This window comes from Pristis pectinata, chromosome 7 (genome assembly GCF_009764475.1).
Source record: "Pristis pectinata isolate sPriPec2 chromosome 7, sPriPec2.1.pri, whole genome shotgun sequence".
In the NCBI taxonomy this organism is placed as follows: domain Eukaryota; kingdom Metazoa; phylum Chordata; class Chondrichthyes; order Rhinopristiformes; family Pristidae; genus Pristis; species Pristis pectinata.
Window position 1 is genome coordinate 64652857 of NC_067411.1, and position 24134 is coordinate 64676990.

The 24134-nt window shown below is 40.4% G+C and overlaps 1 protein-coding gene across 5 annotated transcripts in view; it reads left to right on the top strand.

The window, feature by feature from the left end:
• The window catches only part of LOC127572774 (transcription factor RFX3-like), a 217567-nt gene that overhangs the window by 152523 nt on the left and 40910 nt on the right, over window positions 1–24134 (top strand). For 4 of the 5 annotated variants that reach the window (XM_052020384.1, XM_052020388.1, XM_052020385.1 and 1 more), the window contains 5 exons: window positions 3289–3363; window positions 16000–16074; window positions 21284–21465; window positions 21550–21669; window positions 23118–23239. In XM_052020384.1, coding sequence (XP_051876344.1) covers window positions 3289–3363; window positions 16000–16074; window positions 21284–21465; window positions 21550–21669; window positions 23118–23239 — 574 coding nt within the window. The remainder of the gene's footprint in view (window positions 1–3288; window positions 3364–15999; window positions 16075–21283; window positions 21466–21549; window positions 21670–23117; window positions 23240–24134) is intronic. The other variant, XM_052020387.1, reaches the window with a different exon arrangement.

Sequence of the window (24134 nt, forward strand, 5' to 3'; positions counted from 1 at the left end):
GTTGCATGAGTGAAATTGGTAATATTTCTAAAATAATTGAATTGCTCAGTGTTCATTATTGGCAGTGAGTTTTCAGAATCTAGGTAACATTGCTGTGTGCTTTAGGGCACAAAAGAAATTAAAGTAAGCCAGGTAACTAGTTCTAGTCAAAGTTATTTACATAAAAACATTTTTGTATTTCATTGATCAAATTTACACAAATATAGATCTTATGAATGTTCTACATGCTTCCCTTTGGTACCCATCCTATAGTATAAAGTGTGGAGCATTTCCTCCATTCTTAGTTCTTTCTGCAGTTGCTGCATCAAAGTTATTTAAACACGTTCCTTCCTGATGATTAAGTTCAGATTTTTCATATCAGATTGGTATCAAATTAGAAAGTATAACCATACTATAAATTTACCAGTAGGACCACTGCCTCACAATTTCAATCCTGGTTTCTGGTGATGGCTATGTAGAGTTTGCACATTCTTCCTGTGACTGCGTGGGTTTCCTCCCACATTCCAAAGACGTGCAGGTTAGTAGTTTAATTGGCCACTGTAAATTGCCCCTAGTGTGTAAGTGAATGGTGGAATCTTGGGGCAGTTGATGAGAATAAAATGGGATTAATATAGCATTAGTGCATATGAGTGATGGGTGGTTGGTATGGACTAGGTGCTCCAAAGTATCTGTTTCTATGTTGTATGACTCTAACTTCCCATAGAAATTGATCTGAGCTTACAGGACTCATTTTATTTAGCCTGTCAAAGGCCATAAAAAGACAAAAGGCAGCCTCAAAATTAAAGGTAATCAAAGCAGCAGTGCCTACATGATTGCAAAATTAGCTAAGGAACGAAAGGAAGGTATTGGTGAATGTTTATTTTTCAGATAAAGTTATAATGGTAATTCCCAAGTAATGGCATTCTGACAGCAGCATCTGTGGAGAACAAGACAGAGGTCATTGACCTCAGACGTTTACTTTGTTTCTGTCTTCATTGATGCTGCCTCAACTAGTGAGTATTTCCAATAGTTTCTGGTTTTATTTCAGATTTCCAGTAATTTTTGCTTTTTTATCTATATATACAATTTATCTGTTAATGACATGATCCTAACGAGGGCATGCATTCAAAGTTTGCAAATGCCACAAAACATGCAAGTATAGTAATCAGCAAAGAAGATGATAAACTTTAGGATGCCATTGCTGTTGTTTGAAGGATGAGTCATTTGAACATGAACTCATTTACCTTGACAACTTGTGGAATATCATTAAAATTTTTGACCTGCTTTTTGCGTTTTGTAACACCACCCTTGACATTGAACTCTTTTGCTACTTGCTTCAACTGTCTTCTCCACATCTTGCAGCCAAAATGATCCTCTTCTTTAAAAGGTGCAGGCTAGTGCTGTCATTCATAATATTAGGATACTCGCTGATATGTGCATCCAGTGATTAGCGTGGGTTTTACAAGTAGTCTTAACATCCTACAAGGCAGTGAATGATTACTTGGAAAACCAGAAATTATCGCTCTTCCTAAATTGCCCTTAAGCAGATGGTAGTGAACTATTTTTTGAATTGCTGCATTTATTTACGTGAAGGTACATCCACAATGCTGTTGGGTAGGGTGTCCAGGACTTGGACCAATCAGCAATGAAGGAATAATGATATGTGTACAAGTAAGGAGAGGAACATGTAGATGGTGGCAATCCACAGCACCTACTCCCCTTATCCTCAGTGGTGGAGGCCAGGATTTGGGAGGTGCTGTCAGATTAACCTGAACAAGAATCTACAGTTCATTTTCCAGATGGCACGTGCTGCATCCACAGTGTGATGGGGTGAAGGGAATGAATGAGGTTCCAATTAAAAGGCTGCTTTGTTATGTATGGTGTCAGGCTTCTTGAGTGTTGTTAGAGCTGCACTCATCCAGGCAAGTGGAGAGCATTCCATCATACTGCTGATTTGTGCCTTGTAGATGGTGGAAAGGCTTGGGGTGCCTCCCCACCACCACCCCCTCCCTCCCCCCCAGGATAGCAGCCAGCATCCAACATACTCCTGCAGCCAGAGTATTTATGTGATTGGTCCAGTTGAGTTTCTGGTCAGTGCTGACCCCCCCCCCCAGGACATGATGGTTCCTTTGATTAATAAGTAATTCTGGTCAGTGCTGACCCCCCGCCAAGATGTGATGGCTCCTTTGATTAATAAATACTATGCCTTTTATTCACTTTACTTCAAAAGATGCATGTATCCTCAGAAGTTTTGCTAGTTCTTTGTCTAAGTGTTGTGTGCTATTTGGGGGAATTTAGCAGCAAGTAAAAGATTCAAATAGATCCTGAAAGTCCATAAATCTCAGCCAATTCATGTGTAATGTTTAACAAAATAGAATTTATGCAGTCTCATGACCTTTTCCCCATATTAATTCAATCAATTAACATTTAATAATCCTTGCCACTCTGATCTGAAACACAAATCAATTATTATTCTGCTTCTTTTGTCAAAACTCCAGAATTCCTGCAGGCCATATGTCACAAGATCAATACTGTTCCAGAATTTAAAATGCATGCCATCATCAAACAGAAAGATAGCACACTATCAAAATGACAACTGAAACCAAAAAATACTGATACATGTGTTTAAGCATAAACACATGCTGTTTAATTAATACATGTATTCATATGGTAAATGCAAGTTTACTCTTGCAATTTGATTAAAAACACCTGAAAGGATTACTGTCTTCTAATTCGTCCACACGGAATCCTTTTTAATCTTGATAATCTTCACTTTCAAAACATTTTCAACATTTCATTTCTGTAGGTTATCTACACAATATGGGCACAATTAGTGCACACATTCGGCATGCGAAGTAGATCATGTAACTGATACAAATTGCATAGCATACAGATGATTTTTGAAGAATAACATTGACGATTAGACAGCATGTAGCCAAGTTAGTATGTGCTGTACAATGTAAAAATTGTTACATGCTGCATGACATACAGGTGGCCTGGTCCTTTAACGCGGCTGGTATAACATTTATAGATTGTAGCTGATGCATAGTTTAGCATGAGGCTTAGCTAATAAAATGTTCTGCATTCTGAATGTTTATTTTTATTTTGTTTACATGAATTGCACTTGAAAGTCTCTTGCTTTTAAGTTGTTTAAAAAATAATGTATTCAACAAGTTAAATATGTCATTAGGAACATGCTCACTAAAAATTCCTGTTGTGCCTTTTGATTCTTTCATTTATTTCTGTGTTCAATTAAATCTGCTTTTACTGTCTTGTCTTGAGCTCTTTTTTAATGCTATCTATCATCAGATTGAAATGGCGATTGAGACACTCCAAAAGTCTGATGGTTTGACAGCTCACAGAAGCACTCTTCTCAACAGCCATGTAAGTTGCCTCTTCCTTCAAAACCACTTAAATCTTTAATAAGTTACATGAGCTTTTTTCTGATTTATTCTGCTGCCACTTCTGCTTATTTTGCTTGTCTTAACTTCTTATGTAACTTATTGACATTTGTGTTGTTTTCCTTCCTCTTACCAGAATAAACAAATGGTCATGTTGAGATCTGGAGTTAGAATAGAGTGGAGTGAAAATTTTCACAAGTTCCTTACTGTAACTCTGGCTGCAACCTGAAGACACCCCTGGGAGAAAACAGCAGACACCTGGTTGTGCCTTGCTGAATTTGGAGTTTCCAATTTGCCTTGAAAGGAGTGGAACTTTTGCCCACCTCTTAGAAGGCAAATGACACCAACAGGATATAGCCAGTGACAGGGTTTTCCTAAATTTTTAGTTTCAGAGCTTCAGACCAAGTATACTTATGGAGTATAGAACACTGAATGAGGTGAGGCAAACATTCCACAACAGAGATGTGGCCAAGAATCCAGCCTGAATCCCTGAAAAATGGTGGTCATTTACTTGGGTGGGGGTGGGGGGAAGCAATTAGGAAAATGGCCTATATTATGTGGGGAAGTAAGTGCTCTCCCATTAATTCAGAATTTGTTGACGAGTTTGGTGCTTATGAGAATTTGCAATGGTACTTCAATTGTAATTACTTGAACTGTGTCATAGGGAATTGTTGTCACCCATGACTCTAGAACAGGAATAAGCAGTAGAAACATGAATGTGCAGAGCTAAAATCTATTCTACCCTGTTTCTCAGTTTGTAACAGACAGAAGCATTTTGAGATTTATTACATTGTCTTTACTTCATTTCCCTGTCAAAGACATTATTCAAATTATTGTGAGTAAATTTGTGAAAAATCACCTATATCATCTAATTCAATTCTATTTCTTAAACTGGTATATCTATAGGAAATCTCAGGATGTCAGAGCCCTCTCAAGACATCATTAACTACACCAGCACTCTGCCTGCTTTCCTCCCTTTCTGAGTTTGTGTTTTCTCATTTCAATTTTCTCCTAAGTACTCCAACCAATATTGGATTACAGGTTTGCATATGCCAGATGTATGCACTCCAAGTATACAGTGGCATGCAAAAGTTTGGGCACCCCTGGTCAAAAATTCTGTTACTGTGAATAGCTAAGCGAATAAAAGATGACCTGATTTCCAAAAGGCATGAAGTTAAAGATGACACATTTCTTTAATATTTTAAGCAAGATTACTTCTTTATTTCCATCTTTTACAGTTTCAAAATAACAAAAAAAGAAAAGGGCCCGAAGCAAAAGTTTGGGCACCCTGCATGGTCAGTACTTAGTAACACCCCCTTTGGCAAGTATCACAGCTTGTAAATGCTTTCTGTAGCCAGCTAAGAGTCTTTCAATTCTTGTTTGGGGGATTTTCGCCCATTCTTCCTTGCAAAAGGCTTCTAGTTCTGAGAGATTCTTGGGCTGTCTTGCATGCACTGCTCTTTTGAGGTCTATCCACAGATTTTTGATGATTTTTAGGTCATGGGACTGTGAGGGCCATGGCAAAACCTTCAGCTTGTGCCTCTTGAGGTAGTCCACTGTGGATTTTGAGGTGTGTTTAGGATCATTATTCTGTTGTAGAAGCCATCCTTTTTTCATCTTCAGCCTTTTTACAGACGGTGTGATGTTTGCTTCCAGAATTTGCTGGTATTTAATTGAATTCATTCTTCCTTCTACCAGTGAAATGTTCCCCATTCCACTGGCTGCAACACAAGCCCAAGGCATGATTGATCCATCCCCATGGTGTTCTTTTCAGGAAATTATGCACCCTTTTTTCTCCAAACTTTCCTGCGTCCTCACCACAAAATTCAGCGTCAAAAGTTTGCAAAGGAACATCTAAACAAGCTTGATGCATTTTGGAAACAAGTCCTGTAGACTGATGAAGTTAAAATAGAACTATATGGCCGCAATGAGCGAAGGTATGTTTGGAGAAAAAAGGGTGCAGAATTTCATGAAAAGAACACCCCTCTGACTGTTAAGCACGGGGGTGGATCAATTATGCTTTGGGCTTGTGTTGCAGCCAGTGGCACGGGGAACATTCCTCTGGTAGAGGGAAGAATGAATTCAATTAAATACCAGCAATTTCTGGAAACAAACATCACACCGTCTATAAAAAGGCTGAAGATGAAGAGGATGGCCTTTACAACAGGATAACGATCATAAACACACCTCAAAATCCACAATGGACTACCTCAAGAGGCACAAGCTGAAGGTTTTGCCATGGCCCTCACAGTCCCACGACCTAAAAATCATCGAAAATCTGTGGATAGACCTCAAGAGAGCAGTGCATGCAAGACAGCCCAAGAATCCCTCAGAACTAGAAGCCTTTTGCAAGGAAGAATGGGCGAAAATCCCCCAAACAAGAATTGAAAGACTCTTAGCTGGCTACAGAAAGCGTTTACAAGCTGTGATACTTGCTAAAGGGGGTGTTACTGAGTACTGACCATGCAGGGTGCCCAAACTTTTGCTTCGGGCCCTTTTCTTTTTTTGTTATTTTGAAACTGTAAAAGATGGAAATAAAGAAGTAATCTTGCTTAAAATATTAAAGAAATGTGTCATCTTTAACTTTATGCCTTTTGGAAATCAGGTCATCTTTTACTCACTTAGCTATTCACAGTAACAGAATTTTTGACCGGGGTGCCCAAACTTTTGCATGCCACTATATATGTGTGTTGCACAAGAGTCCGCAACAATGTCACCAGAGGAACGCCTTTTGCATCCATTGTTTGCCGTGTAACTTAAATGCGGATGACACTGCATTCTGCAACAAAATGAAGGAATTAGGACTGCTGCCAGGATAGGGTGCATTCACTGCCATAGGTCACACCAACTGGACGTTAAGAAAGTGGAATCTCTTTCCATTACAACACAGCAGATTTGATCTGCAATAGTTGCAGTCAGTGGCATCCTGCATCATGGGGAAATCTGCAATCCTAATGAAGCTACATGCTCTTTCTGCCTGCTGGAGAGAATGAACTGTCATTTAATTTCTTTTTGAGTAGAGAGCCTGAGTCTTTCTTACACAGCAGTGGACAGAACGCTTATTAATTTTGCAAAGATCTCCAGATCAAGCTTTGTGAAAATAAAACAAACTCAGAATCATAAAATTATAGTCATACAGCACAGAAACAGCTCACCAAACCGACCATCAGGCACCCAATTTACACTAATCCCTCTTTATTCTCCCCACAATCCCCTCAACTTCCTCCAGATTCCACCACTCACTGACGCACGAGGGACAATTTACAGTGGCCAACTGACCTATCAATCCTTGCAACCTTGGAATGTGGGAGAAAACCAGAGCACTGAGAGGAAACCCACGCAGTGACCGCGAGAATGTGCAAACTGCACAGACAGAACTGGAGTCAGTATTGAACCCAGGTTTCTGAAGCTGTAAGGCAGCAGCTCTCTTAGCTACTTTACTGAGTCACTCACTTGACTGCCGTTGGGAATCCAGTCTGTGTCCTGTACTGAAGTTGCAACTGATATTGCAGTAACTTACAGATTTTACTGGCAATGTCCTTGTAGAAACACATATGTTTCACACCATACAAAGGCTCAAGCATGAGAATTGATGAATAAGAATCTGAATTGATACGCTTTCATGCTGATGTCTCTTCCAGCAATTTGTTCTCTGCTCTTTCTCCCAGTCATCCTATATGACAAGGAAAATGCCTATTAGTACTTCCAAGGCTGGGAATCTAAAAAGTTTGCATTGAAGCTTTGTAGTCAGCAGAACATTCTTAAGTATCTATCATTTCACATGAATATGCAGGAAATGGAGGGATATGAATCATGTGCAGGAGGATGGGACTAACTTAATTTGGTATCATGCTCGGCACAGACATTGTGGATCAAAGGGCCTGTTCCTGTGCTGTACTGTTCTATCTTCTATATTGCAAAAATTTAGAGTGCGATAGAACAAACATGTTCCCCTCAGCCTCTGCTGCTCCAGAAAAAAATAATCTAAGTTTGTCCAACCATGTACATGGTTTCCTAAAAATGGTGTCACAGGTAGACAGGGTGGCAAAGGTGGCCCCTGGCACACTGGCCCCCATCAGCCAGGGCAATGAGCACGGAAGCCAGGAGGCCATCCAGCAACCGTACAAGATGTCGGAGAGGCCACACCTGGAATACTGTGCTCAGGTTTACCCTGCCATAGGAAAGATGCCATTAAGCTGGAAAGATGCCATTAAGCTGGAAAGAGTGCAACCTCTTTGTCCAACTTCTCCTTATAGCACATGCCCTCTAATCCAGACAGCATCCTGGTAAACCTCTTCTGCACCCTCTCCAAAGCCATCACGTTCCCCCTCTAAAGGGGCAACCAGAATTGAATGCAATACCCCAGCTGCAGCCCAACCAGAACCCAATAAACTGCAACCCAAACTCAGCAGCTCAACTAATAAAGGCAAGCATGCCATATGTCCCCTCACTACCCTATCAACCCATGCAGCCACCCTCAGGGGGCCATGGATTTGCACCCCAAGATCCCACTGTACATCAACATTGTTAAGGATCCTGCCTTTAACTGTGTACCTTTCCTTTATATTTGATCTCCCAACATACAACACCTCACACATGGCCAGATTAAACTCAAGTACATTGAGGAATAGGAGGGGATTAGAGGGATATGGGCCAAATGTGGGCAAGTGGGACCCGCTTGGTGGGCACCATGGTCGGCATTGACGAGCTATGCCAAATCTGAAGCAATAATTAAAAGCAAATATATTTATAATCACAACAGCCAGAATCAAACAAACACTTAGCAATAAGCCTGTAAATACTAAATGATCCTTTAAATATAACATAAGACATAGGAGTAGAATTAGGCTATTTGGCCCATTGAGTCTGCTCTGCTATTTGGTCATGACTGATTTATTTTTCCCTCTCAATCCCATTCTCCTGCCTTCTCCCTGTAACCTTTGACACCCTTACTAATCAAGAACGTATCAAGCTCTGCTTTACATATACCCAATGACTTGACCTCCACAGCCGTGTGTGGCAATGAATTCCACAGATTCACCACCCTCTGGTGAAAGAACTTCCTCCTCATCTCTGTTCTAAAGGGACGTTGTTTTATTCTGAGGCTGTGCTCTCTGGTCTACTGGAAGCATCCTCTCCATGTTCACTCTATCCAGTCCTTTCAATATTCGGTAGGGTTCAATGAGAATCCCCCCCCCCAACTTCAGCAAGTACAAGCCCAGAGCCATCAAACACTCCTCGTATGTTAACCCTTTCATTCTCCAGGACCATTTTATGGGGCCCAAAACTGCTCACAATACTCCAAATGTGGTCTGACCAACACCTTATAAAGCCTCAGCATTACACCTTTGCTTTTATGTTCTAGTCCTCTCGAAATGAATGCTAACATTGCACTTACCTTCCTTACTACTGACTCAACCTGCACGTTAACCTTTAGGGAATCCTGCAATAGGACTCCCAGGTCCCTTTGCACCTTTATTTCTGAATTCTGTCCCCATTTAGAAAATAGTCTACGCCTTTATTCCTTCTACCAAAGAGCATGACCATGCACTTCCCTCCATGTATTCCAACTGTCACTTCTTTGCCCATTCTCCCAATCCGTCCAAGTCCTTCTGCAGACTCCCTGCTTCCTCAACACTACCTGCCCCTCCACCTATCTTTGTATCATCTGCAAACTTGGCCACAAAGCCATCAATTCCATCAGATCATTAACATATAACATGAAAAGTAGCGAACCCAACATCAACCCGTGTGGAGCACCACTAGTCACCAGAAGCCAACCAGAAAAGGCCCCCTTTATTCCCACTCTTTGCCTTCTGCCAATTAGCCAGTCTTCTATCCATGCTAGTACTTTTCCTGTAATACCATGAGCTTGTATCTTGTTTAGCAGCTTCATGTGCAACACCTTGTCAAAGGCCTTCTGAAAATCCAAGTAAACAACATCCAGTGACTCTCCTTTTGTCTATCCTGCTTGTTACTTCCTCAAAGAATTCCAACAGATTTGTCAGACAAGATCTCCCCTTAAGGAAACTATGCTGACTTCAGCCTATTTCATCATGTGCTCCCAAGTAGCCCAAAACCTCATCCTTAGTAATGGACTCTAACATCTTACCAACCACTGAAGTCAGGCTAACCAGCCTATAATTTCCTGTCTTTTGCCTCCCTCCCTTCTTAAAGGGTGGATTGCCATTAGCAGTTTTCCAGTCCTCTGGAACCATTCCTGACTGTAGTGATTCTTGAAAGATCACCACTAATGCCTCCACAATCTCTTCAGCTACCTCTTTCATAACCCTGGGGTGTAGTCCATCGGTCCAGGTGACTTATCCACCTTCGGACCCGTTGCTGTCCTTCTTTTTCCCCTTGTTGCTAGATGTACATTCAGCTGTGCAAGGTCAAAGTCAAAGTTGAGTTTATTGTCATATACACAAGTACACGCAGGCACAGGTGGAATGAAAAACTTACTTGCAGTAGCATCACAGGCACAGCATCATATAAGCTGCATTCACAAGAAAAACATAAATTATACACAATTTTTACAAGAAAACACAATTAGAACAAAAAAAAGTCAATTTTAGTGCAAAGTGGTCATAGTATTGCTAAACTTTAGTGATTAGGGTTTTTCTGGTTGGTTCAAGAACCAAATGGCTGAAGGGAAGTAGCTGTTTTTGAACCTGGGACTTCAGGCTTCTATACCTCTTGCCTGATGGTAGCTGTGAATAGATGGCGTAGCCCAGATGGTGGGCATCTTTGACGATAGATGTTGCCTTCTTGAGGCAATGCCTCCTGTAGATACTACCAATGGTGGGGAGGGATGTGCCCATTGATGTATTGGGCAGAGACTACTACTCTCTGCAGCTTCTTGTGTTCATGCGCATTGAAATTGCCATACCAGACCATGATGCAACCAGTCAGAATACTTTCAACAGTACATCTGTAGAAGCTTGTTAGAGTGTTCAGCTTGACAAACCAAACCTCCTTAATCTCCTAAGAAAGCAAAGACACTGGCACGCTTTCCTTATGATTGCATCTATGTGCTGGGCCCAGACAATGGGTCACCTTGCAGTAACATTGTGCAAGTCCTGCCACAGCTGTCGAGCATCCATCTGTGTTTCCAGTTTAGTCCGAAATTGCCTCTTTACACTCTCAATAGCCTTCTGGAGGTCTTATATAACTCTGGTTCACCAACCCTAAACACCATAGATCTAGCCCTCAGCAGATTATGAATCTCCTGGTTCATCCAGGGCTTCTGATTGGGGAAGACTCGGAATGTTTTTGTGGGTGCGCACTTGTCCTTATGAGGTCGGTGATGACTGTGGCCTATTCATTTAGGTCCACTGACGAATCCTTGAACATGTTAGAGTCCACCAACTTGAAGCAATCCTGAATTCACTGCTCTGCCTCTTCCATCCAGCTCTTTGTAGTCCTCTTCACTGGTGCCGAGCTCTTCATTGTCTGTCTATACGCAGGCAGAAGAAGCACAGCCAGGTGGTTGGTGAGTGCTGGTGAGGGATGGAGCATTAGGTGTTCTTGATGGTGGTATAGCAGTGGTCGAGTGTATTGAATCCTCTGGTTTTGCAGGTGATGTGTTGATAGTAGTTAGGTAGAGACGTCTTCAAGCTAGCCTGATTAAAACCTCCCCCCACAATGTGATAGGCATCTGGGTACACTGCTTCGTTCTGGTTGATCACAGCACTTAGTTCCTCAAGTGTAGCTTGATGTCTGCCTGAGGTGAGATGTAGACTGCAGTCAGGATGACAGCAGAGAATTCCCGTGGAAAGGTAGAACAGTCAGCATTTCACTGCCAGGTGTTCCAGGTTGGGTGAGCAGGAATGGGATAAGACCACCACATCCATGCACCACAATAAGGTTATCATAAAGCAGACACTGCCGCCTTTTTCCTTATCCGACGCTGCCGTCTGGTCCACGCAGTGGATTGTAAAACCCTCGGGCTGGAGCACTGTGTCAGGAGAGTTGGGAGTGAGCCATGTGTCTGTGAAACAATACCCAGCAGTCCCTCATGTCCCTCTGATAAAGCAATCTTGCTCTAAGAGCCTCAGTCTTGTTTTCTAATGACTGTGCATTAGCCAGGAGGATGCTAGGGAAGGGGGGCCTTAGGACCCTGTACTTCAGTCTTCTGTGAAGCCCTGCCCTGCAGCCAGTTTAAGAGAGCATTAACATGGAACATCAAAATAGGCTCCGGGTCAGCATCTTTGCATGCTGATTGATCTCCTGATGTGCCTGCTCTGTATGCTTCAGTGCATCCTGGACTTCATGTCTTCATGAATATGGTCCTTTGTGAGATTCTACCCAAAAATGTGTGTCCACTGCAGACATCATTTTGGAGCTTTAGTAGCATTCTGTTGTTAACCAGAAGTTTAACTGGACTAGACATAATTATATGGGTGCAGCAACACTTTGGAGGCTGGGTATTTTGCCGTGAGAGACTCAAATTCTGAGTCCCCTGATCCTTTCTGTCAAATACAAGGCATATCACAAATGTGATGGAATATACTCCACTTGCCTGGATGAGTGCAGTTCCAGCAGCATGCAAGCTCAACATAATAAGGGATAATGTAGCCTGATTGAAGGGTACCCTAACCAAAACTCTGAAAATTCATCCATTTGTCACCTGTTCAATGCAATACAGTGTGCGCCAGGTTAGAGATAAACTCCCTGATACTCGTTGGCATTTGACCCATCGAGCATTTTATTGTGTATGCCCATTGTTATTTAATTTTTCTCTATGATCCTTCATCAAAGTCTTCACAGAGGTCTTGTACAGCAGAACTTGTGTTCACCTAGTTATCTGGGAATATGTTACCTGGGCTGCCTTTTTATCTGGAGAGACACAAGAAACTGCTGATGCTGGAATCTGGAGCAACAAAAAATCCACTGGAGGAACTCAGTGGGTCAAGCAGCATCTGCGGGTGGAAAGGAATTGTCAATGTTACAGGTCAAGACCTGCAGCAGGACAATTCCTTTCCTCCCACAGATGCTGCTTGACCCACTAAGCTCCTCCATCAGATTGTTCGTTGTTACCTCTTCATCTGTGCTTCCTGCAGGTTATTGTTGCTCCGTGCTGATCCCTCCTCTGATCATATCTTTCCAGTGAATGATATTCCAATATCCCAACTGCTAGTTTCAAGTGTCGGATCAAGTTATAGGGACCTTTATATTTTTCACTTTCTTTACAGTTAGTGGAAGTCTTGCATTGTGTTTGTATGATGTGATCGGCTTAGTTAATGGCTGGGAATGTGTGTAAATTTGTAATGTAGTGTGGACCTTTAGCACTGGTAAGTGAATATGTGATGGAGTATGTAAACATTAGATAGAAGTTCTGATTGACAGGCTGTTGGGAGGTGAGCATTGCTTGAAACAGTGTGCAAGGCTAGTGCTGTGGTGGTTGTAAGATGGAATTTGATGGTGGTCTTCAGTTACCTTCACCACATTTGAGATCATCACATTTTTCCAGCTGTATGTCCTTGGAGCTTTACCCATAGCAGTTATTTTACATAAGGTTATGTACTCATTGCAATCAACCAATGGTGAAATCCATTTTGGAAGCCTGGAGGAAGCCATGGCTGTGCAGAGAGAAACATGGGCACCAGGATTGTCAAACATGATTCTGGAAGAATAGGTGGAGAGGAGGAAAAAAGTTCTCTCCCTACTTGGGATTGAAAGGTTTCCAAATTAAAGAATCAGTCAGTAAGCACACAGATATTTGTCTTGACCTATTGTGTAAGTTATTAATGAAGAAGTAATTTGTATTGGTGAAAAAAAGATCTTTTTTTTAGACTGCAAATCAGGGATCTGAACATTTCAGAGAAGAACACATTGGCCTAAAATGGCATAACACAGGGGCTCAATTTTATTCAAAGGTTCCGAGCAACCAATATTATTTTGCATAGCTACTGGAGGAAATCCAGTAAGTTGCAGATCACCAGGAGAGAAGAGATGGTGGTTCTGGATTGAGGAGGGGAATGAGAAGAAGTTGGTCTGGAGTATGGAGGAGGGTGTTGGAGACACAGCCTCACTGGGGGAAGGGACGTTGGAGATCAGATATCAATCACACTAAGGGTGAAGTGATGCATGACCTGCAGTCGGGTCTGAAAGACATTGCCAGCAACGGGGTGGTGGGTGGAAGTGAACACCAAGGGAAATACTTAAAAGTCGAATCCACCTGCAAGAAGACTGAAGCCTGGAACTCCCCAGCAGCAGAACAGGTAAGCTTGGTCCCTTTATAACATGCCGAACCATGCCTCAACTCTCCAGTTAAGGCCTGCTTTGGCATGAGTGGGCTGTTGACAGAAAAAAAAAATTGACAAATGTCATCAAGATAGAATACCTGATGGCCTCTATGCTGGAGTACATCATGTGTCTGAAGGACCCTGTTTGAATTTATGGAAGAGTGCAAAGTTTACGCAAATATTCTGATCACTTTTACAGCTACATGCAAGATTTTTTAACACACTATTAGGTGTGATGAATGATTAGAAAAGTGGAGTTCAGTCAGAATTATATTGACCATTTGTGCAGTAGTTTATTAATGTTTATTTTAAGTTTCACCATTTCCTGCTATTAAACTTTACTAGCTTCTGGCTTAACAACTACTTGCAATTCTATTCTTCATCTGCAGAAAGATGTTTCAAGCAATTTACAATCATGGGTTCAAAATATCTGACTCCAAAGGAGTTAATAGAAGAATGGAGTAAGGGAGTAAATGCACATGAAAAGAAAAGGTTTGAGAGGATTTTGAAAGGCTAAAGGAAAATAAAACAAGAGCAAAAACTGTGAAGGAAGTTCCAGAGAGTGGATGAAAGGGCTGAATAAGTGGCTTATACAGTTGTTACGAACCAGCAACAGAAGAAACACTCCGAGTCACGTATAAGTGTTTAAGACTACTTTATTAATAACTACTTATGATAATAAGAAAAATAAAAGTAAAAATGTTAGAAGTAAAAATGTTAAATCTTAAGCATTAACCCCAAGAACTAAACTCGTAGTGGGTGTGTGGCAAACTCCCAAACTCCAAGTCCAGAAGTGGTTCTTGAAGTTCAGTTCAGCAAGCCATAAGGTGAAACGTGAGCAAAAGCTTCTTCAACAATCACCGTTGACTGAAGACAAAACGTAGATGTAGAGAGAAAATAGAGAGTAATTACGAAATCCAAATGTTCCACGATGGAACCCAAACGACACCTCAGTGTTTACTCAGCAGTGACCACTCCACCGCATCTTCCTCACCCCGAAAGACTCTCGAATCGTGGCCGTCCACACAAATACCTGTTTCCTTCTACAGGTCAACAACAAAGTGAACTCCACTGCTTTGTTCCGAAGTATCTGCCACCCCGAAAAGCATCCGAGACATGGCCGTCCACACAAATACCTGTTTCCCTCTGCAGGTTAACGACAAGGTGGACTCCACTGGATTACTCCAAAGATCCATACATGGATTGTAGTGACAGGCACAGTTATTGTTTCTCATCCATCAATAGAGAAACTAGCAGGCTGGTGTCTGTCTCTCTCTCCCCTTTGACTGACTGCTTCAAAAACGTCATTACGTCCTTTATCTTCTGTTGTCATAACCACGCCAACACACACACACCACTATGCTTTATCTTAAAGGGACATTCACCAATAGTAACCCAGTTCGTAACACACTGGATCCAGGGGTCCAAAGAACAGATATTCATTTGATGTTAATGCAAAGAGGAGTGCTTGGGAGGACTTGAGGCAGTAAGACTTTATTGAATCAGGGTGGCATGAGTCAACCATGGGATCTAAAAGGACAAGGATTTTGATGATAGTTTCTTGAGATGGGAAGTAGTGAAAAAGACACAGCTGATGAAGTGCAGGTGAGGAAATGGGCTACAGTGGTTTGGATGTGTTGAACCTAGTGAAAATAGCTTTAATAAAATCCAGGTAAGAAAATGTTACAGAGCTTGAACTAAAGGGCATTGAAGGCATGATCTAAGTCTTAACAGTGGAGGGAGGCAATCTTATGATGATGGAGAAAAAAAACATGTGTTTATATAGCAGCTGTGATTTCCTCAAAACTCAAGGGTACTTAACAGCCAATTAATTACCTTTTGAAGAGTAATCACTGTTGTTTAAAGATGAACAATGTATTTGATCACAGTAAGATCCCACAAAGAGCCCCAAGAGGAATGATCAATCCATTTATTTTGGTAGTGTTGACTAAGGGATGAATGTTAGCCAAGATACTGGCAACATTCCTTACACAGATGGGATTTTCAGTTTAAGGCCATAACCACCAGGGGTGCAGTGTACGATCAGTTCCAATCTAGTTTAAGGTGTTCAGATACTTGTCTGAAGCCTTGAACCTATAAACAATTGAAAACTGAGTAGTTCAAAGGAGTACTCTCTGTGCACTGGTCAATATTTATCTCCATCAGAATCATTAATACAGATTATCACATTGCAGATTGTCAAACCTTGCAAGTTTATACAAATTGGCTGGTGCATTTATTTCATTACAACAGTTACTGCACTTCAAAGAATTATGCTGTTGGCTGTAAAGTGCATTGAGATATCCTGAGGTCATGAACAATGCTATATAAATACAATTGTTTACTTAATTTTTTTTTCTTTTCTAACTCAGGCAGGGATGCTACCACTGAGCCAAGCTGATACTTTGAAGAAAGTGGAAATGGAATCTTGGAAGAAAGCTGTCTTGGTAATGGTGCAGTTGTGGGGAACAAAAGTGAGCTTAGGGTCAAACAGATGCTTATTTTCTGCATCTCCCGCAAACCTGATCTAGCAACCAGGACACTAATATAGTCTAGAACAGAGGCAAGTAAGTGATCACAGTAGCTAAGATGAATACTGTAGTTAGATTTGCTTTTAGATTAATGAAGGAGGAAAAGAAGTAGTAGAGATGATCACCAAATTAAGTGTAACATTTGTCCAAGCATACAAATTATGTAATTGATGGTAAAGTATAGATGATGAAGAGACTGCAGGTGTACCTGTACCAGTGAATTGAACCTAAATGTAATTGACAGCATTGTAGTGGTTAGTGCTCAAACAGACATGAGCATAACAAGGTGAGAGGCATGCACTAGCGGACTGCTGAAAAAAGACAGGAGTATGGAATGGTCAAAGATGCTTGTAAGAATATGAAATGAGAGCCCGTGGTATTTCGGGTGTCTCAGAATATTGTATGTGGCTTTGCAAAGTAGTTGCATAGAAATCACTTTTAGCATACTTAAATAAAATGACAAGGGAAATGTTGAAATTAACTGAAAATTTTGTAGAGAAAGAAAAGTCTATGGGTGAATTGTTGGAATAGGAGTTCAATTTCTTGAGCTAGTTTTAATAAAGCTGGTCTTCCTTGAGCTAGATTGAAGGTATTGCCAAGCAGGACTTAAAGGAATTCAAACTGTCAAGTCAGGAAAGTGCTTAGGGAGCAAGTGATATGTTGTATTGATAGGAAGAGACTAATAGGGTAGAAATAGCATAGATGGATTGTGTCATAACTTGTTTGGTGCAGGTGAAATTGTGAGTCAGAAAAGGCAATCAGAATTTAACAGATGGCCTCAATTAAAGTTAAGTTTCACAGTTAGAGCATTTGTGAAGGTGGAACAATAGAGTTTAGAAAGAAAACACTGTTTCCTGTCTTGCCTTTCACAACCTTAGGGTATTCCAAAGGTACCAGCAATAATATAGAGAGATGGAACGTGGGTGAAAACTATTAAAAAATAAATATTGGGTTGTTTTAAGAAAAACTCTTGCACACCAGGAGGGCTGAAGATGTGAAATAAAATTGCAGATAGGGTAGTGGAAATTAAAGCTCAAGGATTGTTCATACTGTAGCAATGCCATTCCTTTGCTATTTGATGCTTACTTGCTAGCTCCATGCGTTCTCCAATTTAATTTTAATTGGAGACATAGTAAGGATGCAGTAGACGTTGGATGACTTCCTTCCAAAGTCACCACCAAGAAACCAGCTCCACAATGCACAAGTCTATTTTTCCCCATGGCCCTAATGATGGCTGCCATTTTAATGTCCTTCCACGTTCCATCACCACACAGACCATGCATTCAGTAGTGAGGATTAACTCGGGTAACCTGCCCCTCTCAATTTCTTACAATGTTTAATCAAGTACTGTTAAGGTTTTAAAAGTGAATATAATTTGTAGGCACGCTGAACTAGGAAACACTTATATGAGAACATAAAATAAATAGAAGCAGCTCCTTGTGCCTGCTCTGCCATTCCATATAATCATGGTTGATATTTTACCGCAGTGCCACTTCCCTGCACTAATCCCATATCACTTGATTCCCATAACATCTAAAAATCTGTTGTCCACTTTCTTGAATATTCTCAGTGATTTATATAACAAACTATAATTATTGTACATATTTTCTGCTTCTGATTCTGACCATAAAATTGATAATGTGGACTCCTCTGATTCTTTTTTAAATGCTCAAGTAAAATTTCAATTACACATTGGACACTTAAATTTACCAGACACTCCATTTCACCATTCTTCTCTCATGGACCAGTAAGGCCAATCATTTTAAGTTTTTATTTGCAAGTGCAGATAGTACACTGTTTAAAATAGTTCTGAAGTACTTAATCAACTGTCTACTGTTATGTAGTTTTCCTTTCTTAGGTAACTAGAACCAGAATCAGAACTAGAATCAGATTAATTATCACTGACTTATATGATGTGAAATTTGTTGTTTTGTGGCAGTAATGCAAAGACATAAAATTACTATAACTTACAAAATAAATAAATAGTGCACAAAAAAAGGAATAATGAGGTAGTGTTCATGGACCATTCAGAAATTTGATGGCAGAGAGGAAGAAGCTGTTCTTAAATTGTTGAGTGTAGGTCATCAGGCTCCTTTACCTTCTCCCCAATGGTGGTAATGAAAAGAGGGCATGTCTTGGTGAGGGTCCTTAGTGATGGATGCTGCCTTCTTGAGGCACTCTGAAGATGTCCTCAATGATGGGGAGGGTTGTGCCCGTTATGGAGCTAGCTGACTCTATAACCCTCTGCAGTCTCTTGCAATCCTGCACATTGGAGCCTCCATACCAGGCAGTGATGCAACCAGTCAGAATGCTCTCCACTGTACATCTACAGAAATTTGCAAGAGTCCTCAGACTCTTAATGAAGTACAGTCACTGGCATGCCGTCTTAGTGATTGCATCAATGTATTGAGCCCAAGATAGATCCTCTGAGATGTTGATGCCCAGGAACTTCTAGCTGCTCACCCTTTCCACTGCTGACCCCTCAATGAGGACCGGTGTGTGTTCTCCCGATTTCCCCTTCCTGAAATCCACAATCAGTTCCTTGGTCTTGTCGACGTTGAGTGCAAGGTTGTTATTGGGACACCACTCAACCAACCAATCTATCTCACTCCTGTATGCCTACTCGTCGCCATCTGAGATTTTACCAACAGTGGTGTCATCTGTGTATTTATAGATGGTGTTTGAGTTGTGCTTAGCCACACAGTCATGAGTGTAGAGAGAGTAGAGCAGTGGGCTAATCACACATCCTTGAGGTGCGCCTGTGTTGATTGTCATTGAGGAGGAGATGTTATTACCGATCCTCACTGACTGTGATCTCCCAATAAGGAAGTCAAGGATCCAGTTGCAGCGGGAGGTAGAGACCCAGGTTTAGAAGCTTGGTGATTAATACCAAAGGGATGATGGTGTTAAACGCCGAGCTGTAATCAATAAATAGCGGCCTGACTTATGTTTTGCTGTTGTCTATGTGCTCCGAAGCAGAGTGGGGAGCCAGTTAGATCTGGTGATTAGTTAGATCCTTACAATCAAATGGGAAGTGAGAAACCAAGAAGTAGTTTCACTAAGCTAAATTGGAAACAGAGCATTTGTCTATATTCTTGCATAATTTTTAAGATATTTGAATGAAGTTGTATTCTTTTGATTAATGGAAATTGAAGAGGTGTATCTGATTGTTATTTCTATAAAATGTAGGTATTCCATTTCTACAAACAGTCTTTCCAGGTAACATTGATCTTTAAAAGGGCTGCAATAACATTACAGAAGTTGATGTACCAGATGTCTAATAGGGAATTATTGAGAATGGTGTGTGAACTTTAAAAGCTCAAATAACCATTGCTTTAGAATTGAATCAATCAGTAATAATACTGGAATAGGTTAGACAGAGTTAAGGATTCCTGATGTAGTTATTTACAGAAAATTTTACATATGTCCATTTAAGTCCAGAAGATTGTCGTGTACAACACTGACTAAAACGGGTATGTTAAATTTATTTCATTTGACTTGCACGTTGTCCAGACTCCTAATATACAGTTTATCCCATATTTTTTATTGATCAAGACTGCAAGTACAGAATACACTCACAAAAAAGAAATTTCCTTGAGCCCCAATTTTAATTCATGATCGTAATTGGATGTGTGAGAAATGTTTACAATTCATCAGGCCTCCCCAAATCACAATGCATGGTAAATTTTTAACACTTGGACAATATTTAACTACACTGTCATTAATTCTCCCTTGAAACTAGTGGAAATAATATTAGTAAGCAGAAATCAGAGTGGGTGAAAAGTGGGATGGAGGTGAGACCAGACTTCTCTAGGACTGTTGTCGTTGCCTCCTGCTGAAAGATAAGTAAGGAACATGGGAGGTGGGCAGTGATAAAATTGGCAATGCTGGTTAGGTACACTGGGTGTTCAGCAGCATGGAATGGCAGGATAAGATAAGTATCCCTGTGGGCCAAAGGGAACCTTTAATTAGTAAAAGACCAGAAGGCTTCTTATCAGCAACTTCTGCCAGGTTCAAGTTAAAGTAGCACACAATACATGGATGCTACCTCGCTATTTAAATGAGACTTCTTGGCAGGAAGCCTTATTGAATATAATTTAAGGTGAGGGAAAAAATACACTAGAATCATATTACCCTTTGTTTGCAGTGGCCCTGCCAGGAGACTAAAATAGTTTCAACTTTTACGCTGCTGAAAATTTTCCCATCAGCATCAGATGTACCCATCTTATGTAGTTTGTGGCACTGGCTAATATATCATTTGAGTTTTCCAAACTTCCAATCTTAAAGAATCTACTGACTAACTTGCCTATAATTGCAGAAGCTATCACTGGTCTTTCACTCCTGGTTAACAGTAATGATTTGGCTAATAGTAAAATTAGCATAATTATTTGCAACAAATGGAGCTGCAAAGTTCTCTTTATCAAAAGCGTATATATTCTCATTCATGTCTGAAAGAACACATCTACCCACTACCACCACACCATGCTGCATCCCCATTGAGCCACAGAAGATTAATTTGCTCAGAGACCAACAGATTGTCGAGGTCAAGTTTATTGTCATATGCACAAGTACATGTATGCGTAGGTGCAATGGAAAACTTACAGCAGCGTCACAGGCACATGGCATCATATAAGCAGCATTCACAAGAAAAACATAAATTATACACAATTTTTACAAGAAAGAACATAATTAAATCAAAAATAAAACAAAGTCCAAAAAACAAATTCAGAAAGATCAACAAGGTAGGTAATTTACCAAAATGTGATGCTTAGAACGACGGAGTGCACCTCAAAATGCAAAGAGAACAGATTTCTGCCACACAGTCATCTCCTCACTGTGGCTCACCCTGGTGCATCATTACAACTAACTTTCAATGTTGAAACTCCCTTGCTACTTTCTGCAACATCACCACCACCATCTACATTTCCTGATCCTACTGTTGGTTCCTAACTTGACTTACTCTAGGCATGTCTGAGGAGCTTTGCCATTCAACACATGGAATATATCTCATCCATCCTCGTCCATATACCCTCACAGTCTGGCCAGTGTATTCGAGCTGTGTTTATTGCACGTAACTAAAAAACAAAAGTAGGCATACAAATACAATTTTTATGTCTGCTTTTAGCTTCAGTGGTTATTGGACAACTATGAAACAGCAGAAGGTGTCAGCCTTCCTCGAAGCACTCTGTACAACCACTACCTGCGTCACTGTCAGGAACAGAAGCTTGACCCAGTGAATGCAGCTTCTTTTGGGAAACTTATTCGTTCCATTTTCATGGGTCTGCGTACCAGGCGGCTAGGAACAAGGTTAGTTACTTGCCAGTTTTGTTCCTGTTTTCTGATAATTGCACTAAGTGTTTATTTAAATTTAAAGCAATTTTTCTGCCTTAGAGGAAATTCCAAATATCACTATTACGGCATCCGGATCAAACCAGACTCCCCACTAAATCGCTTGCAGGAGGATATGCAGTACATGGCCATGAGACAACAACCCATGCATCAGAAACAGAGGTAAGAATTTTAGAAGACTACTAATACATACAGCAAACAATCTGCTGGAGGAACTCGGAAGGTTAAGCAGCATCTGTGGGGGAAAAAGGAATTGTTGACGTTTTGGGTTGAAACCATGCGTCAGGACTGAAACATCGACAATTCCTTTACCCCCACAGATGCTGCTCGACGTGCTGAATTCATCCAGCAGGTTGTTTGTTGCTCCACATTCCAGCATCTGCAGTCTCGTGTGTCTCTACTAATACATGCATCTGTGCCTTGCTCCTGCCTTTGAAAATAAGATTGCCGACCTCTCCTGTCCTTCCAAAACATGAATTATTTTTCTTCTTTCCTTCTCCGTTCAGTTTTTAAGTTTATGTGAACTAATATTATTCGGCCAGAATTTGCTGACAGTATAATAGTGCTTGCTTTAACTGTGGGTAAACAATAAAACAACTTCAGGTGAAGAGCAAATGTGCAACTAAGTGTGAATATCTAAAAATTGCTACAGAATTTGTTCAGCTCTTGCATTAGCTTTGTGGGAAAGGTATCTCGTCCTGACTTTTATTTTCAGAGAATGCTTATAATTGTCAGTTAATTAACCATTAAGTGCACCTTAGAAACCTATACCCTTTTAGTGTTGTGGTTAGTGTTACTGGATATTCTAACATGGACAAATAGCTTTTGCAGTGTAGAATCTTCTTCAACTTTTTTAGTTCTTTGGGAAGACTTTATAAATATTATGTTATTTCTTACTCCTTTTTTACTTTCTTTTCTGATTTTTCCACTTTTATTTCATCCTCCTCCTCAGTCTTTGTGTGATAATTTCCTAGTCTTTAAATGGTTAAAGAACTGTTATATTGGTTAACCATTTTATGCAGGTACCCGATTTCCTTACTCTCCCATATGCTTTTATTTTCAATGTGGAACATTTTGAACTGAACTGTGCAATGGCAAGTCAAAGTAATGGGAGACTGTTGGATGCATACTAAAATATTTATTTGAGGGCACATTGGTCCATTGTGCCATTTTCCTCCAAAGCTTTCTACTTGAATCTTTCATTGAGGGATTATTGAAACCCATAATATTCAGCCAGGAAAGAAGAAACAGAGGTGTCAATTAAAAGTAATGGAAAAGCAAACCATATTAAAATAAAATTTTATTGGAAGAATGCTGAATTTTTGAAATAACCTTTGAAGGAGGTGGTAATGACAACACCACTGACTTGGAAATCTATCTGGCTATTGCATGAAAAGATTGTGCTTTGATCAACTGATCATTAACTTTTCACGTTCTTGTGTGTGCATGTGTTGCCATCGTACAGAGAGAAATGTAGTTTATTCCAGTTTGAGGCTCCAATTTATTCTCTCTTGTTTCTCTTTGAGGTGAAATTCTTGTTTTACATTTTAAATCATTTTACTCCAGTATTTTCCTTTTAACACACCAGTGTTGGCAATATTGTTTCTCAGATATAAGCCTATGCAGAAATTGGATGGAATAGGGGACAGCTTTGCAGGAAGTGGACAACAGGTTCAGAATTCTGCAGAACAAACTATTGTAGCACAAAGTCAACATCATCAGCAGTTCCTTGGTAAGCTATGCTGAGAGTTAACTTCAGCAAACCTTTGATGTTTACTATTATTTGCAGTTTCTTAGTTTATGTCATAGAGTCAGAGTCACACAGCACAGAAATGGGCCCTTTGACCCACAACATCCATGCCAACTACTTTTGCCCATCTACGCTAATCCCATTTATGCGCATTATATTGATATCCTTATATGATTTGCCTATTTAAGTCTAAATGCATCTTAAACATAGTATTAGTATCTGATACCATCACTTCCTCTGGCAGCACATTCCAGATATCAACCACTCCCCCATGTAAGAAAAAAAAACTTTCCCCTCAGATGCTCTTTAAAACTCCTTCCTCTCACCTTAAATTTATGCCCTCTTGTTTTTGATACCCCTACTATGGGAAAAAGATTTTGATTATCTACCCTGTCTCGCGCAATCTTTATACTGTATATCCTGCTATAGCTTTAGATAGCCTTCCTCACTATCCACAGCACTACTTTCATGATTTGTAAAATATCACAAATTCTGAGTCACTCTATTTGCATTAAATTAACTGAGGCTATCAGCACTGACCATAAAAATGAAAGAATTTTGACAGCAACTTTGGAATTTGCACATGCAGTGAAATCTGGAAAGCCTTCCTTATGGTTAGTGATCTGTCACTACTTCAAGAAGTGCAATTGCAGTCTTTGCTGAGACATTTGGGGAACCAATAAATAAGTATGTCTAAGAAAATGGATGGGGAGCCAATCAAGTGAGCTGCTTCATCCTGAATGGTATCAGTTTTTTTAAAGTATTATTGGAACTGAAATCATCTGAGCAAGCAGAGAGTATTCCATCACTCGCCACATGATATCCAGCTTCTCATCACAATCAGTGTCAAGGTCCTGCAGTCTTTTGGACTATTTTT